This window comes from Larus michahellis, chromosome 1 (genome assembly GCF_964199755.1).
Source record: "Larus michahellis chromosome 1, bLarMic1.1, whole genome shotgun sequence".
Taxonomy (NCBI): Eukaryota; Metazoa; Chordata; class Aves; order Charadriiformes; family Laridae; genus Larus; species Larus michahellis.
The window spans coordinates 1494559-1511793 of record NC_133896.1 but is presented as its reverse complement, the minus strand read 5'-3'; the positions used below and the strand labels follow the sequence as shown (position 1 = coordinate 1511793).

Here is a 17235-nt window from a genome sequence, read left to right as displayed (position 1 = left end):
TGAGGACACGCGCCGAAGGCAGCAGATAGGAGTCAGCTTTATCCTTCCTCATTTCTTCCTCGCCCCCAAGAAAAAGCCCCAGCCACCGGCCGAGAGGGCAACGCGCTCTCAACGATAACGTTTATTTGCAAATGCAGGATTTTGCTGCGAGTTAGATGCCCTACCTTCCTGTCGGGCACATTAGCCACAAATTTACTTGAATGTAGTCTGACTCACGAGCAATTATCGTTCAGCTTCAGCGAGCAAGACCCGGTACCAGGCAAGCTGGGGGCTTTGGCTTCTTCCGGGTCTCTCGACTCTCACGGTAAAATCCCTGGCCTTAATTTGACTTAAGGCACCTCCCAGTTGAGCAGCAACACGGACCGCTTCTGTTTTGTGAATTACATCCCCCCCAAATTCTCTCTTTCACCCCTTTCGGCCAAAGTTATGACTCAAATTTATGGAACTGGAATCAAATTCAGCTCAGTTTCTTTTAGCAAAATAACTTTCAGGGTCACACAGCCCTGAATAACGGCTAATAACGTGCGTCACCATCAGCTGTACGACGTACTTTTACACTCCAGAGAAAAAAGTCATGCTAAGCTTTTCAGGCTCCTGTAGGTTTATTCTAAATCGAAGAGAATGAAGGGAAAAAAACTACAGGACGTGGTGAATGGGCTAAATATGATGGGGGCAGTACGAACTCTTTTTAAAACCAGGAAGAAGGAAGAGGGTGAAGTTTCCTACCGCTCTCAGCGAGGGCAGCGGCCACTTCGTTGAGAGTAGAGTAGATGTTGCACGCCGCCCATCGGCACTGCGCCCCCAACGCGCCGAGAGTCTCCATTAGGACCTGGATTAAAACAAAAATAAATCAGAAAGAGCAAGGCAAAGAGCTTTACACAATGCAAAGAGCAATACGCAACCGGGGTTGTTATTTGCTGTTGACGGGGAAGCTACGGGGGCGGGTTATCGGAAGCTGGTTTTAAGCAGCATCGGGGTCGTTAGAGAATTGCACAGAAAACCATTTTGCAATTCCTTTTTCTTTTTTACAATTTAAAATGGATGAAGTAAGTAAGAACTTCCAAGTGTATTACATATGCAGCACGTATACACGTGTGGGTATGGGGGTGTGTGTATATATATATATATATTTTATACATATTTATATATATTTTAACAGCTCAGGGTCTATTTTAGAGGCTAAGCAGTGGAAAATCCCTGTCTGGAGTTTATTGTCGGGGTCTTACAGCCGTCTGCGCCGTAATGTGCGTGCAGCCCACGATCTTGGCTCCGGCCAGCGGCTTCTCTCCCTGAGCTCTCTTCCTCAAAGCCATCAGCGCAGGCATTTCTGAAAGGCAAAATAAAAAACCAGAAGCCCATCAAGGTGACGGGAAGAGGGAGGAGCACATAAGGAAGAGCCAGCGTCGCTTCTTGCCCTGCTATCTGCCACGATTTATGAGTTTCTACAGCTGGGGCACCTTCAAAAAAAAGCAAAAAAGCCTCGAGAGCAGGGATTAAATAAGTCACAGCACGGCTGAAAAGGACCCGGTATCCCTCTGAGGTCTTCTCCTACTATTCAGGATGAAGCATCATCACGTTTTCAAATTTCTACCTGCGAATGCCCAGGTGAGGCTGGAGGAACATCTGCTTCAGAGCAAGAAGGACTTGGGACTCGCTGCTCGGATCAGCCCCTCCAACAACCTCGACACCGCGCTGCCTTTGCTACGGATCTCTGGAGACGCGCGAAACCAGAGTCCTCTCAATTATTTGATGGATTTCATCTTTTCTACTGACTTCAACAGAAGGCATTTGAGTACAGAGTAGCCCTTCAGTAGTTGGTTGGTTGGAGCTACATGGCGCAACCCCGTAACTCCTTTCCGTCCCACAAAATCCCATAGGAGTTTTCCCGTCTTTAACAGGAACGGTGTGAAGAAATCGCCAACACACTGAACCTCGCACGGCGAGGATTTGGGGAGAAGGAGGAACCCCACGAGACAGCCTAGGATAACCTGGAGCCTGAGGAACGCGTCCCATTTACCTTGTTCAGCAATTTCAATCTCTCGGCGCCCGAATTCTGCCTGCTTTATGTTTTTCACACAGAAATCGCTGCTGCCTTTGGAGTTCTTCTGCTGCTTGTCGCGGGGGGAGGTCTCATCATCAGAGCTGTCTGTGTAGGAGGCAGCTGGAAGAAGAAAAGGAGGTCAGAGGCAGAACCAAATATTCCCTAAAGCCGAACCACCTGCAGTGGCAGGGCGCAGGTGATCCGCTGGATGCGTCCACGGACGTGCTTCTCCACGTGCACATCCCAACTCCGTCCTCAGCTGGGATCTCCTCCTCACAACGACCATTTCCCCCCAGCTTTTACCTGCCACGACGTCCTCACTCTCATCTCCCTCTACTGCCGCACCGCACCAGAGGTAATCAGCTCGAGCACTGCCCGTGTCCCCCATGGGCTCATCTCCTCATGCTTTGCAGCTCCTCTGTGGCCTTCTCCCATCTCTCTGCCCAAATGTTAAGCCTTTACAGCTCTCAGATAATCAAGAAAAATGCTTATTTATGCCCTGACTACTTCCAAAACATGGAGAGTTGTAATTTAAGACAGGATAGATACACGACCCTATTTCATTTTAAACAACGGCATGTCGGAGCCTGCTAGTTAATCATTATTCAGTTACGGTGGTATTCCCAGCCCTTGGATTTGCTCAATTTTGACGTTCCTCAATAAGGGCAACGGCCACAAGTTGCTGCCTGGGAGGCTCACATGGGATGGCAGGAAGAAACTTCTTCATTGGGAGGATAACGCAACATTGGCACAGGTTGCCTGGAGAGGTGGTGGCTCTCCATCCTTGGGGGTTCTCCATCCTTGGAGGACTTCAGGAATCGGTTAGAGAGAGCCACAGCTCACCTGATCCTGTGCTGGCCATGTCCTGCTCTGAGTGGGCAGGGAGGGTGAGATGACCTTGGTGCTTCCTCCCAACCAACATCTCTGTACACCTACAGACAGCTCAAGCCAGCCTTTGGATATTCCCCTCCTTTTTTATTATAAGTAACAAACACTTGGAGATGTTCTTCTGGATATTCTTTACGCCCTCCTCCCTCTTGCTCTTTCGGTAAGAGAAGAGGAAGAAAGATGGCACCACTCCTCTCCATAGTAAGGAGCCTACAGAGGACAGCAAACATACGGTCTCACAGAATCAGTTTATGCTTCTTGTTTTAAGACGATGTATGGGTACCGGGCGTGGATGTGCACGCCAACACAGAATTAATTACAGTTGCTGCCTACAACAGTCTTCCTTTCCTACCAACGTCCTCCAAACTTTTGGTTAGGCAACTAGTCTATGGCGGACACACGGAGATTTACTGAAGAGCCCTTCGTGGAGTTAGAAATCCCCCTTCTCATCTATTTTGATTACTAAAATCACATTTTCAACTTGAGACGTGATGAATTAGCCACGATGTCTGCTTCCAGTTTATCAGGATCAGCTGAAGAGACTATTTGCGCCATGTTTTCCTCTGGAAAATGCCTCCATGTGGGAGACCAGACCCACATCTTTCATCTTCTAGGACTGGCATCAGCAGTCAAAGCAACACGTAAGGCTTGGAGATGAACTAGAAAGCATCACTTCTCTTTCCTCTCCAAAGACAAAGCACCTGGAATGCGGGCCAGCTTGGTCCAGCTGAGCTCCTCACCACTACCACCTCCTCCTCCTCCATCTCCTCCTCCACCTCCTCCTCCTCTCTGGCAGGAGCCACACCTTGGGACCCAACTCAAGAGCCTCATCCGCATGGTCATCCCCCATCCCTCATGAAATTGCCCTGAAGTTTTACTCCAAGTCTTTACTCTCCGGATCATGTGGTACTTCTAAAATGAACGCGAGACCTGGCATCATGCTATTTGTTCCAGCAGAAGAGGACCAGCTTTGTAGAACAGCACTACCCATGACAGCCTCAGTGGAGTTGGCCGATATTATGCATTGCTAGCAAACGATGTGCACGTGTGAGGGCATCACATGTGATGACGAGCTCTCTCTGCTGTCTCGATGATGGGCTCTCTTTCTTCCACACCACCAGGAAAAGACTGGTTGAATCTTTACCTAGGAAACATTGCGTAGTCAAACTCAACAGCTGCTGGCTTTGGGTGATGTGTTGCTGCACGCATGAGCTAACTTCTCTCCCAGGCATGGTCTCCAAGAGGGAATGATCTACACCAAACACCCAAGGGTGTCGTTCTACCCAACAGTCAGTACAGATTCCCAACTTTCTTCCCCAATTCTGTGCCAAAGGAATTGGGCAGCAGGAAGGGTAAGACCAGGAGCCAACAATGGGCCCTCGTGGCCAAGAAGGCCAATGGCATCCTGGGGCGCATCAAGAAGAGTGTGGCCGGCAGGTGGAGGGAGGTCATCCTCCCCCTCTGCTCTGCCCTGGGGAGGCCACACCTGGAGTGCTGTGTCCAGTTCTGGGCTCCCTGGTTCAAGAAGGACAGGGAACTGCTGGAGAGGGGACAGCAAAGGGCTACGAAGATGCTGAGGGGACTGGAATACCTCTCTTATGAAGAAAGGCTGCGGGATTTGGGTCTCTTCAGTCTGGAAAAAAGACAACTGAGGGGGAGTTGTTGTTGTTGATTGTTGTTGATAAGTTGTTGTTGCCAACCTTATCAACACTTATAAATTCTTCAAGGGGGGGTGTCAGGAGGACGGGGCCAGGCTCTTTTCAGTGGTGCCCGGGGACAGGACAAGAGGGAACGGGCACAAACTTGACCATGGGAAGTTCCACCTAAACATGAGGAGGAACTTTGCTGTGAGGGTGGCAGAGCCCTGGCACAGGCTGCCCAGAGAGGTGGTGGAGTCTCCGTCTCTGGAGACATTCCAAACCCGCCTGAACGCGTTCCTGTGCCACCTGCTCTGGGTGACCCTGCTCTGGCAGGGGGTTGGACTAGATGATCTCCAGAGGTCCCTTCCAACCCCCACCATTCTGTGATTCTGTGATTCTTACGCAGCGTCACAGGAAGAATGGCGTGGTTGAACCCATGGTCTTATCACCCCCCACCCCCCAAAGAGCTGCAGCTTTCCAGAGGCATCCAGACCTCAAGTGCAGATTGACACCGAGAGCCCCTTCAGAGAGCTTGGGGGGAAGGCAAACCACCCCTCTACATGGCATTTCAGTGACTCGGTTAGCATTTTCACGCTGGAAAACCCAAACCAAGGAGTTAAACCCTTCCCCCCCGGCATGGCCATGGGTTTGTCTTTCCTGCAGGACCCAGCAAGCTGATCACTTCCCCTTCTGGCTCGCGCGAAGCGCTTGAACGATCCCAAGGAAAAAAAAGGCTTAGCGCTGCCGCTGTCGGCGTGCCAGGCTCCCCAGGACCCGCTCGGCTCTTAATCCGCTTAATCCGGAGGAGAATTACGCATTGCTGAAATTTCTCCGCAAAGGCTCCATCCTCAGCGGGGTGCGAAAGGCAAGTCCGACCCTGCAAACACCGTGCCGGCGGCAACTTATTTCTGAATTTGTGGGCACAATCCCCCAGCAGCTCTTGAAGGAAGGAGCAGGAGCCCGGCTTGGTAACAAAAGAGCACCTTCTACAATACCAAGCTCTGGTATATCAAGGACTCCAGAAGGATTCATTAGTTAAAGGAGGATTATTTCCTTGAAGACAGCTAATCCGCGCAGAGGTTTCTTTAAAGCCATAGATCTCGGTTCCGGGGGCTGAAAGTAATTTTTTTGAACAACAAAAAAAAAAACCAACCCCCCGCCTAGATGGTAGCCAGATTTTTGTATGCAGATGGTTCTTTACTGTTTCGTACGTATAATATAGAGCATTGCATATAGCGCTATGGTAATTAAACTAATATTGTTAGCATAGTATAATAGCGTACTAATATATAATAGTAAATTTTGCCCGTAAAATGAAAAACAAGCACAGAAAGGAAAGGATTCCCAGCACCCGTAATCTAGAAATATCCAATTAACTGACGGGATAGACAGACAGACCGTCTCCGAAACATCACCTCCATCAGTTGATTAATGAAAGCTTCATAACCGGGGCCGGCATTCCCTAGAGCCACACCATTTTAATATAAATCGTATTATTTCAAAGAGAACGACACGAAACCGGTAGCAGGTCTCTCGGGCACCATTATCCAGGGGGAAAATGTTGGTGGGGAAAGGAGACACCTGCAGCCCGCATCCTGACCCAGCAAAGACCAGACCGCAGCCTAAATTCAGCAAATTTTAGCTTTGCTAATATTTTAGACGTAGATCCACTCACATCTGTAATGTTGGCATCGGTACGGGGCAAAAAAAGGGCAACCCGCTCCCGTTACAGCCCCACTGAAAAACAAAAAACCCACTTCTTTTTTTCTGCCCAACCTTTGGAAAGTTACGAAACAGCACGAGGATGAAGTCAATCGCCTTTAATTAAAGATATTACTGCTCTAATCTCATTCCAGCACCCACATAACGTGCATGCGGCGCGTAATACGCAACGCTGAGCGCATTAGTATTCCAACCAGCTGATCCCCCAAAATCTTTGTTCGAGCAGAGAGCAATTACCTGCGTTTTGCAGAAAGGGAAAGAACAGTGACCGAAATTTAAGCGATTTGCCCAGCAAAACGCCAAAACATCCCCTCGACTCCGAAGCTGAGCTGTCGGGTCGGTGCCTTCCCCTGGTTAAACGCCCCGGCGCGTCCCTGGGCGTATAAACCACTCCCAAACGGCGCAGAAAAGGGTCCATTTCCCCGGTGAGAAAAATGATTCATCTTAAATGATGTGGAACAACTCCAGAAAACGGGTGGCTCGTGGCAAGGGTAACGAGATAAGAGACTTTTACTTCTAATTTGAAGAGCCAGGTCAGCACGGATCATCGGTATTTTCATTCTTCGTACTTTACAGCAACCAAGTGATAAAGTTTTCTCCCCTTCAACGGCGTCTCTGCTGGTTTTACATAAAATCATAGAATGGGTTGGGTTGGAAGGGACCTTTAAAGGCCATCTAGTCCAACCCCTCTGCAACGAGCAGGGACACCTTCCACTAGACCAGGTTGCTCCAAGCCCCATCCAACCCGGCCTGGAATGTTTCCAGGGATGGGGCATCCACCACCTCTTTGGGCAACCTGGGCCAGGGTCTCACCACCCTCATTTTTCCCATTACTACTTCGAGTAAAGCCCAGTTAGTGACGCGTCGCATGTTGGAGTACGTTGCTCCACATCGCAGCTTCACACATTGTACGCGTTTTGGAGACCAGCTGATGATTTTGTCTGAACTTTTCCAGTTTTGATGGGCAGGAAGAGCAAGAAACCACTGGTTGGTTGCAGAGATGCTGTTTCCACGCCCAGGCCTCTCTTGCATCACTAAACCGGCACCGGCACCTCCCCATTAGTTTGGTCAGAGATGCTGGGACAGCTGCCTTCCCACCAAGCCCGTCTCGGGGAACGGTCACTTGGGTTTTGCTCCCTTCTTCACTCGTGCCCACCACCTCCAAACCTTGGGATCTCCACAAACCACTTGTGTGTCCAGAGAAGGGCCAACGGAGCTGGTGAGGGGTCTGGAGCAGGAGTCTTGTGAGGAGCGGCTGAGGGAGCTGGGGGTGTTCAGCCTGGAGAAGAGGAGGCTGAGGGGAGACCTTCTCGCTCTCTGCAGTTCCCTGAAGGGAGGGGGGAGCCAGGGGGGTCGGGCTCTTCTCACAAGGAACAGGCCATGGGACAAGAGGAAACGGCCCCAGGTTGCACCAGGGGAGGTTTAGGATGGATATTTGGAACAATTTCTTCACCGAAAGAGTTGTCAAGCATTGGAACAGGCTGCCCGGGGAAGCGGTGGAGTCACCATCCCTGGAGGGATTCAAAAGACACGTAGATGCGGTCCTGAGGCACATGGGTTAGTGGTGGATTTGGCAGCGTTGGGTTAATGGTTGGACTCGATGATCTTAAGGGTCTTTTCCAACCTAAATGATTGCCCGATTCTCTGATTCTTCTCCTCCATTATCATCTCTCTGTTCCTGATGTTGCTTCTTTTCCAGCCTTCTCCCCTCCCGGGAGGGCTTAATGGGTTCTTTCAACTGTGCTATTGCTCAGCCCTAAAAGAAGAATGACAGAGATCCACGCCGAGAGGTACCACTGGGATCAATCTACCCATCCTGCAACCGTTCTGAGAACAGGTCTTCTGTCCTCACTGTCAGCCCAGCAGCTTTCATTAGGAGGGAAATATAATACTTTCACAAGCTAATTAATTGCAATTGCTGACGCTTTAGCAGGAGATGCTAAGTGCAAGGGGCGGAGGAGAATTCCCCAAAGTTGCTCAAATTCTTTCAGCCGTGAACGGGGAGCAAATACGATGACATTAGCCGGGCTAATCAGCCTATTAGTCTTGAAAAATGACAGTCATAAAGTGTACCCTGCTGATTAGATATCGGATGGAGTTGTAAAACCTGTACCAACGTTATATTAACCACAGACCTGTATTAGAGAAGTCTAATCGTTAACGCCAGCTTAAAACACGCTACCAAAGATGATAACGTTACAAACACAATCCAGGTGGCTTTCCAAGTGCAAGCGGAGCCGGGGCTGATGTCTCTCTGGAGAAGATGTGGCATGCATGTTCCTCAAGGTCTCCTAAAAGCCCTTTGCGTGGTAGCACAGCCGCTGCAGGGGTGATGGGTCAAACCAGGCTGTCCCCAACCCCAGGGGGCTCCTCCAAGCTTCTGGAGGTTCCTCCAAGAGTGCGAGGCAGCACGAAAGAAGAAACAACCCAAGAGCCAGAAAAGGAGACCAAGAGCAGTTGCTCGTTCCATAGGAACCAAGGTGAAGTCATCGGATTGTGCATGGCTTTCGCTGTTCGTGTTCCCAGGATCACATCACAACCTCCAGCAGATGCATCTTCTGGAAATGGGCACCTGCCTCTGCCAGGAGCACAGAGGACCGGATAACCAAGCCTCTTCCACCAGTTACTTTTGCTCTTCTAAACTTGGGTTGCTGAAAAATGTGAAAAGCTTGTTGGTCCTCATCATGTTTTTCGTGTAGCCCCCAGGCAACGATCTCTTATGGCCACTTCACATTAAGCTGCTCGGTCATCTGCTCCCACTGTGGTTCGGAGACACGTTACCCCCAGAAGGAAGGGGAGATGGGCAGGACCAGTAATACTCCCTGTCACAATGGGCTGTCACAGCACAGTGTGCTCCTGTCCCAGCTCGTCTGCGAGAATCAGGGAGATGAGTAGAGAAACACAAAGGAGGCCTTCCATCCCTCCGACAGGAAGACTTCTGGTGCACAACCCAGGCTCAGGTACAAGTTCTGTGCACAGCGTCTCTTCGCAGCAGCCAGCCAGGAGCCAGACCCTGCGTTCGTGGAGGCTTTCTACACTTAACAGAGCTAGAATATCTCTGTTTAAACCTCTCAAGCGTCTGCTGTCTCCTCAACCTTCTACTACTAATGTGGTCCCCCTTTAGCGGTGGCATCTAGCTCATCGCTTGTGCTGGCAGAGAGGATCGCTCCACGCTCTGCTGCTCGCTCACACGGTGCTCTGCACACCTTCTCCCGACAGGTCAGGAAAAAACCACGAACCCACGTTCATCACACGCGGGAGGTTTTACCCTGTTTGCTCCCAACAGGTTATGGTACGAACGATGACAGGATGGGCCCAAGAACAAGGACATTCTCTAAAGCTTCAACAGTCAAGACCTACTAGAACTTCAGACGGGCATCAGCTTCCGCCGTAGCTGTCAGCTACATCCACCCCAGGAGATCAAGCAGGCGAAGAACTGGTCTCTGGTGGTGAGGCCGGCCGGCACAGCAGATCTCAGATCACATCCATCCATGCACACAACCGGAGAGCGTGGACAGCCCTGGGCGAGCCCACGGGCTCTGTCCTGCTTCCTTCAACAGCAGACACGCAGCTGGAAGCTGCAGGTGGGACACGGCCAAAAACACCCTCCTACAAGCAGACGTGGGTGGACCACCTTCAGATTTGACTTTTGGCCACAGTCTTTCAACGTGCAGAACGGGACTTGTCCGTGGCCAGCAAAGTCTGCAACCAAAGCCCAACCGTAGGTCACAGCACTTCATTAGGAAGAAGTTCTTTGCAATGAGGGTGGTGAGACACTGGCCCAGGTTGCCCAGAGAGGTGGGGGAGGCCCCAGCCCTGGAGACATTCAAGGCCAGGCTGGATGAGGCTCTGAGCAACCTGATCTAGTTGAAGATGTCCCTGCTCACTGCAGGGGGGTTGGACTAGATGACCTTTAGAGGTCCCTTCCAACCCAACACCGTCTATGATTCTATGATCTACCCCGAAACAGAATTATTTATTGTTATACCCAAGGTATCTAGCTGAGAGGGTCAGGGTCGTACGCACCTTTGAGCTCTCGTGGTCCCCGACGCTCCCAACTACCAGATTCTCCCCAGATATTCAGTGACCCGCCAGGTATCCAAAAAATGCATCCACGTCATGGTCAGGTGCATCCATGTCACGGACAGGGACTAAGGGAAGGAGTATGGTGGAGCCTCATCGTGAATGCTCCTTATTCCCCGTGGCTCTGGCACAAAGCCAGACCTCTGCAAGACCTCGGCCACCAACCTGAACACCCGTCTGAGAGCTTTTGACGGTACTCCACCGTGAGTTTTGGTACAGGTCACCAGAAAGGCCTGATCATTTGCCTTCACAGCCATGAGGAACAGGGGAATAATGCCTCCTCCAAGTTGCTTGCATCTCCGTTCCTTGAAGCCTTGCGTTGGAAGCTGATTTCTTCTGCATCTTTTTCAAAGGGCCAGGACCAGGAGGGGATCAGCGGCATTAAGACTCCTTGAGGGATGGGGAACTGGATCCAAATTCCTTTCTCTGATGGTCTCCGCTAGGACAGTAGCTGTAACACTTCAGGTAGCAAGCAGTATTCCCTTCAAAATGCCAAGGATCCCGGATGGACCTACCCTGAACAATTTGAGAGCATCCCTCATGACCTCTCCCTATTCCTGGAAAGCCACTATCCTCATAACCAACTCCCGAAGTGACATAAGGTCTCCCGCTCAGCAACGGCACTTAATGACAGAGACAAAAGGCGACACTGGAAGGTGAGGTACGATACCGGTCCCACACGGGGGCTACCGGACTAGGGTAGATTTAGCTGAAGGTGCCACATGGGGGCGTAACGTTTTACCGAACAGGTCAGTGACGTTCCTACGCGCTGGGAAGTGCGGTGGCACGGAGTTTCCTCATCACTTTGTGGTTACAGCGACGTATTTGCTGACTAAACGGATGCTAGAGACTGTTTGCGAAGTGCAGGGCAGCTTCGCCTTCTCCACTCAAAGTCAAGGTAAGTTTTAGCGGTCATTCCCTCAAAGCCGCCCTCTCTCCTGTAAGGAAAAATGCCAGTTTCCACCAGGAGACTTGTTTTCAGGACTTTCCTGTGCTGCCTTTTTTTTGCATCAGCTCTAAATGTCACACGTTTGATTGCTAAAGGTTTGATTCCTAAATGCTGAACGTTTGATGAACGGGACACTCGATGAAATTAGACCGGTTTTCATGGGGTTCTACCTTTGATTGAGTTTTACAAAATCTTCACGGACTTCTCCAGAACTTAAGTTTGAGTTGTCTACATTGAAAATGATGCATATTCAAAGAAAACAAAACAATTTGAGCACCTACAAAGGACAAAACGGAACTTTGCTGGGCCATGTTCTCAAAGGAACGAGCCTGCTGCCGGGGAGGACTGGAGCCTGAAGGTTTCTGGATATCGCTGCGCAACTGCCAAATACTAGTCCAGAGAAATCAAGTTTCCAGAACCAGTCTTCCTAAATACACCTGGGACTTCAGAAGAGCCCTGAAATTTAAAACGAAATAGAAAAACAAACCCAACAAACCCCAACCTCCCTCCCCAGTGAGTTCCCATAAGTGCGACCAGCAAGGGATGGAACAGCAAGTCCACCACTCGCTAAAAAGTTTCGTTTCAGAGAATCCAGCGGGAAAAACACAGAAGACACCTGTGGCCTTCAAAGGTCCCCGTTGCTCTTCCAAAGACTCCCATTTGACGTGCAACGGGTGAGTTCAAACCCACAGTGGGATCCACGTAGATTTATTCAAGAACGGGAAGGGCAGATGACACGCAAGCATGGATGCAACGGAAACAAGGTTTTGCAGAGCCGGGGAGGAAAAGGAAGGGGAAGAGAGGAGGAAATCCAGCAGCAACCGCACACGGAATCACGGAATCACGGAATCTTCAGAGTTGGAAGGGACCTCTAGAGATCATCTAGTCCAACATCCCTGCTAGAGCAGGATCGCCTAAAGCACATCCCTCAGGGCTGCATCCAGGCGGGTCTTGAAAATCTCCAGAGAAGGGGACTCCACACCCTCCCTGGGCAGCCTGTCCCAGTGCTCTGTCACCCTCACCGTAAAGAGGTTTTTCCGTGTATTTGAACGGAACTTCCTATGTTCTAACTTGTGCCCGTTGCCCCTCGTCCTGTCACTGGGAACCATTGAAAAGAGCCTGGCTCCGTCCTCCTTAAACCCCTTTAGATACTTGTAAACATTAATCAGGTCCCCCCTCAACCTTCTCTTCTCCAGGCTAAAGAGTCCCAGCTCTTTCAGCCTTTCCTCATAAGGGAGGTGCTCCAGTCCCATAATCATCTTGGTTGCCCTACGCTGGACTCGCTCCAGTAGTTCCCTGTCCCTCTTGAACTGGGGAGCCCAAAACTGGACACAGTACTCCAGTTGTGGCCTCACCAGTGCAGAGTAGAGGGGGAGAATGACCTCCCTCGACCTACTGGCCACACTCTTCCCTATGCAGCCCAGGATGCCATTGGCCTTCTTGGTGACAAGGGCACACTGCTGGCTCATGGATAATTTGCTGTCTACTAGGACCCCCAGGTCCTTCTCCTCAGAGCTGCTTCCCAGCATGTCCGCCCCTAACCTATACTGGCGTTTGGCATTCTTCCTTCCCAGGTGCAGGACCTTACACTTGCTTTTGTTGAACCTCATCTGGTTCTTCTCTGCCCAGCTCTCCAGCCTGTCCAGGTCACGCTAGATGGCAGCACGGCCCTCTGGAGTGTCGGCCACCCCTCCCAGCTTGGTATCATCAGCAAACTTGCTGAGGATACACTCTGTCCCCTCATCTAGGTCATTAATGAATATACTGAACAAAATTGGACCAAGTATTGACCCCTGAGGGACACCACTGGTTACAGGCCTCCAACTGGACTCTGTGCTGCTGATCACAACCCTCTGAGTTCAGTCACTCAGCCAGCTCTCGATCCACCTCACTGTCACCTCGTCTAGCCCATACTTCCTCAGGGAACACGAGGGCTATAAGGAGGGATCAGAAGTGTTAAGAGCAGCAGAGTAACTTAATTCGCCATCCAATTACACACAAAGATGACAAAAAAAGGGAGAACCCTCTTCCCACGCCTTCCCTCCGACACTGCCGACTACACAGCACAACTGGGAGATCCTTGAGGTGCTGCAGGAGCAACCCTGAGGTCTGCAGAGACGCAGATGGAGATGACCACAGAATCACAGAAGATCTCGAGCTGGAAGGGACCCATAAGGATCATCGCGTCCAACCCCCTGCTCCTCGCAGGAGCATAACTGTACATAAGTTTGCATAACTGTACATAACTTTGCGTAACTGTAAAAGATTTCATTTTGCCTTTAAATAAGCTTAAGCTTTCCATTAAGCCAATGAACAGGACCAACCCCCGCCGTGAGGGCACACACCTGAGCTGTAGCTGTCTGTCGAGGACTGCGAGATGGAGCGGGAGAGCGAACGGCGGCCGATCTTCGTCGGGCGCTTGTTGAATTCTTGCTTTTGGTCGGCAAACTGGATCTGTTAAAAGAAATTAATCGTGAAGTCAGATGTAAAAAAAACAGCAGTCTGATAGAGAAGATTAATCCCAAGAACCCAAAGCCTTGAGCAGACACCGACACCATCCCAGTTACGGGCTGAATCGCCATTCCTATTATTTAATTGGGGACAGGGCACGCTAAATTGCCTACTTTGTTTAATTTCAGACCCTCCACCAGTCGCAGCGCTGGCACACTTGTCTTTTAAATACCCGGAGCTCCTCTTTTAACCACACAAACTAGAAAGCTCTGTCCCCATCACACACAAGCTTATTTTCACAAAGAGCTGACGATGAGGGTTATTTGTCGCCAAGAGAAGCCCCGTCAGGGCCACCCAACGTTTTCAGAGCTGACGCGGGGACTGACCTATCGTTTATTGTGGTGACCAGTCTGAGATGCTCCCTCATCTCATACGGAGTATTTCTGTACGAAATACAAAAGGCAAAAACAAAAGGACTTCAAGTAACGAATGCCGCTTCCAGCTGCACTCTACACTAAGACTTTTGTGATGATTTGCTTTGCGATCAGACACATCACTCAAGGCTGTTGTAACTGTTGGGAGCACGGACGCCTGGAGCACGCAAGTATTTCAGAGTACACGGCTTTATACAACAGATCACAAAACGAAGGATAAGGCATGTAAACGAAGCGATGCGCAGACTGGCAAAGTGTAATTATCCAGGTGGGAAAGGAGGAACCAACTATCCTTTACCAGCAACGCCTACAGTAACACCGCAGCAACGGATGCGACACCAATATTTTGCGGCATTTTGCACCTCCCCTCCTTTTCGAATGGAGCTCAGCTCATTGCAACCAACTGCTGTGGACGACAAATGGAAATCTGCTCAACCCGGGGTGAAGAATCGAGCCCGTTTCCATTTCAGTTGCAATCATCGTCAAGGAATGAAGGTTTTCAGCCGCCCCAGGAACATCTGCGAAGCCCCAAGACCTGCAGCGGGTCTGCGAGCAGCCGAGCCCCACCAGGCTCAGCCCTGCCCGCGTTACGGCCTCGGTAACTGCCCAGCCCAGAGATAAACTTGTGTTTCAAGTCAGCAAAGCTCATCTGCTCCAAGGAACGCAGAGGACAGAAGAGAGAAGTGAAGGAGTGTCACTTTTATCTAGGTACTTTTAAGGGGAAAATGACATTTAACGTCGGTATTCACAGAAGAACCTCTTTCTCCAAGCTTCATTTTACTCCTGCCCTTGGCTGAAAAGAAGAGCAAGAAGGCCAAATAATCAATATTTCCTTACTATAAACTGCCCAGATCCAGGTTTTCACATAAACTAAACGTCTGCCCTTACAGATGATTATTAGTAATTCTACAGTAGAAACTCAACCCTTCCGTGTCCCCTTGAGGTGCACCTTGGGTTGAACTTGTCCTAACGCTTCTCTGCTCACATCAGCACCAACCTTCACCTACTTGACCCCGAGGGGCGTCACGAGCATCAGACGCATCTCAAGGGACACTGGAACGGCTCAGCGCCCGCCTGCCTTGCCCAAGGGACACGGCGCATCTCAGGACCACGCCACCAGCTCAACATCCCTTTGAATCCTCTCGATATGCGGCTGCTGGGCCATATTTAAGCATTCGGGAGAACAGGTTTATTTTTTTAGGAAGTATTTTAACTCCCAGTGCTCCTCGCTTTGTAAGCCAGCCAACGATGCTCCCAATGCATTTACGGTTTGTGCTGAATCTCGGGGAAATCGGAAACACAACTTCCCACTGCAAATTCCCTTGGACTTTGCTACGAGCGTAAACCGGCTCGATCTGCTGCAACGGGATTAAATATTTACATCTCCAAAACACCGAAAGCCATTAATTAGGTCTACTAACTGACCCTTTGGGGTATGTTGAGAAGTTAATTTTGTTTAAAGGAGTCACCTAACCATAAAGAACTTGATCCCACTCTGGAAACTCAAATTCAAGCTCAGTGGTTTAAGTGGCAGCACTTGACATCGCACTTGGGACGGGCTGGGGATGCGACAGAGCTGGTACCCGGCTTTTTGGGCCAGTAAGTGAAGGAAAAAGGTGTTGGGGGTCTCAGGTGGGTAATTCGGAGTCCCCTGTGAAGCCAAGTCTGAGGTGGCCCGGGGACGGCCACCAGCCCAAGCTGCTGGGGAGGGGGAAAAAGGACCGGGGAGAGGATTTGCAGCAGAACCTGGAAGCTCTTTTGTGGTTTTTTTTTTCTGCTAATCTTAAGCCAAAGAACAGAACGACACCGGATCAGGAAACACACAGGGGAGAAAAATAAAACCACGTCAAACTCATGTTACAGTCAAGACCTGCGTTGTGGATTAACACCTCCGGTCCTGGTGGGACGGGGTCTCTGCACACACATACACCATTTTTTTTATTCCTTTTCTAAGAAGCTGTTGGCCCGAAATAACTTTTTTTTTTTTTTTTTTTTTTTTTTGTATTTAAAACAAATCCCTCGACAGCTGAGCTGCTTCGTCAAAGCATCAGGTTATTTGTGCGAAACGATGCTCCCGGCGACGCGAGACAGGCTGGAAGTCTGACAAAGGGCGAATAATTGGTGTTATAATTAACATCGCCCTTCCCCACACCATCTCTGCAAGGATTTTCAACGCACCTATTTCAAGCGACACGGTAATATTGGTCATTACATTCAGAGCTCTTGAAGCACTTCCACATCCAAGATAGGCAAGTACATGCCGAAAAGCAAAAGAAGTTGAACCCAATTCGGCAGAACCAGAAGTAGACTTTATAATAAAACCCTGCCCTCAAGCCCTTTGAGGGTTTAAAGCCTTTAAATGCTGCCGAAAGCTGGGTTTAGCTTTAGCTGAGCAAGGCAGTGGGTGGTAGGAGATGGTAGGAGGCATCACAAGAGGAGAACTGGGCGTCTGCCAGGTCTTGCTTTTAGCTGGGCTTGACCCTTCACCACCGTCTCTTGGCATCACCCTTCGAACAACAGAGAGAGCGGGCAGGAACGGATGCTGGAATTTGATTTATTTAAGACATCGATTGTACCCACCCTCTTTCAGGGCTAGATTTCGTATGGCATGGACACCTGAAGGGTACAAAGTGCCGGCAGGAGTGTCCCCTTAAGCCCATTCCCATAACACACCTTCGTTTTTGAGTCGAAATCTCAGCGACGCGTGCTTGACCCAACCAGAAGGAGAAAACCAGACCTTGCTTACCCAGACCGAAGCTCTGGTCGAAATCCCTACCGAGTGGCAACGGCACAACAGCCCGGCTGGAAAGATGGGGGCGACAGAGACGGGGATGACAACAGGGATTTGGTTTCAGGTTAAACTTCTTCAGCTCAAACCAAAATGTCTTTGAAGGCAACAGCCAGCTCTGCACAGGCTGAAGCTCAAAGGAGAGACCGCGAAGCCTCCGAAGAAGAGCCACAGCCGCTTGGATTTAGGAGCCCAACCTGCACTACAGCTACACAAACGCCGCTGCTCTCAACCTCCAG

General features: G+C 50.2%; 1 protein-coding gene across 1 annotated transcript in view; it reads right to left on the bottom strand.

The window, feature by feature from the left end:
* AHCYL2 (adenosylhomocysteinase like 2) overlaps nucleotides 1-17235 on the bottom strand; it is a 113893-nt gene that overhangs the window by 25110 nt on the left and 71548 nt on the right. Inside the window, exons 2-5 of the mRNA XM_074573132.1 lie at nucleotides 13669-13777; nucleotides 2018-2161; nucleotides 1227-1327; nucleotides 727-829 (exon numbers count right to left, since the gene is read on the bottom strand). Coding sequence (XP_074429233.1) covers nucleotides 727-829; nucleotides 1227-1327; nucleotides 2018-2161; nucleotides 13669-13777 — 457 coding nt within the window. The remainder of the gene's footprint in view (nucleotides 1-726; nucleotides 830-1226; nucleotides 1328-2017; nucleotides 2162-13668; nucleotides 13778-17235) is intronic.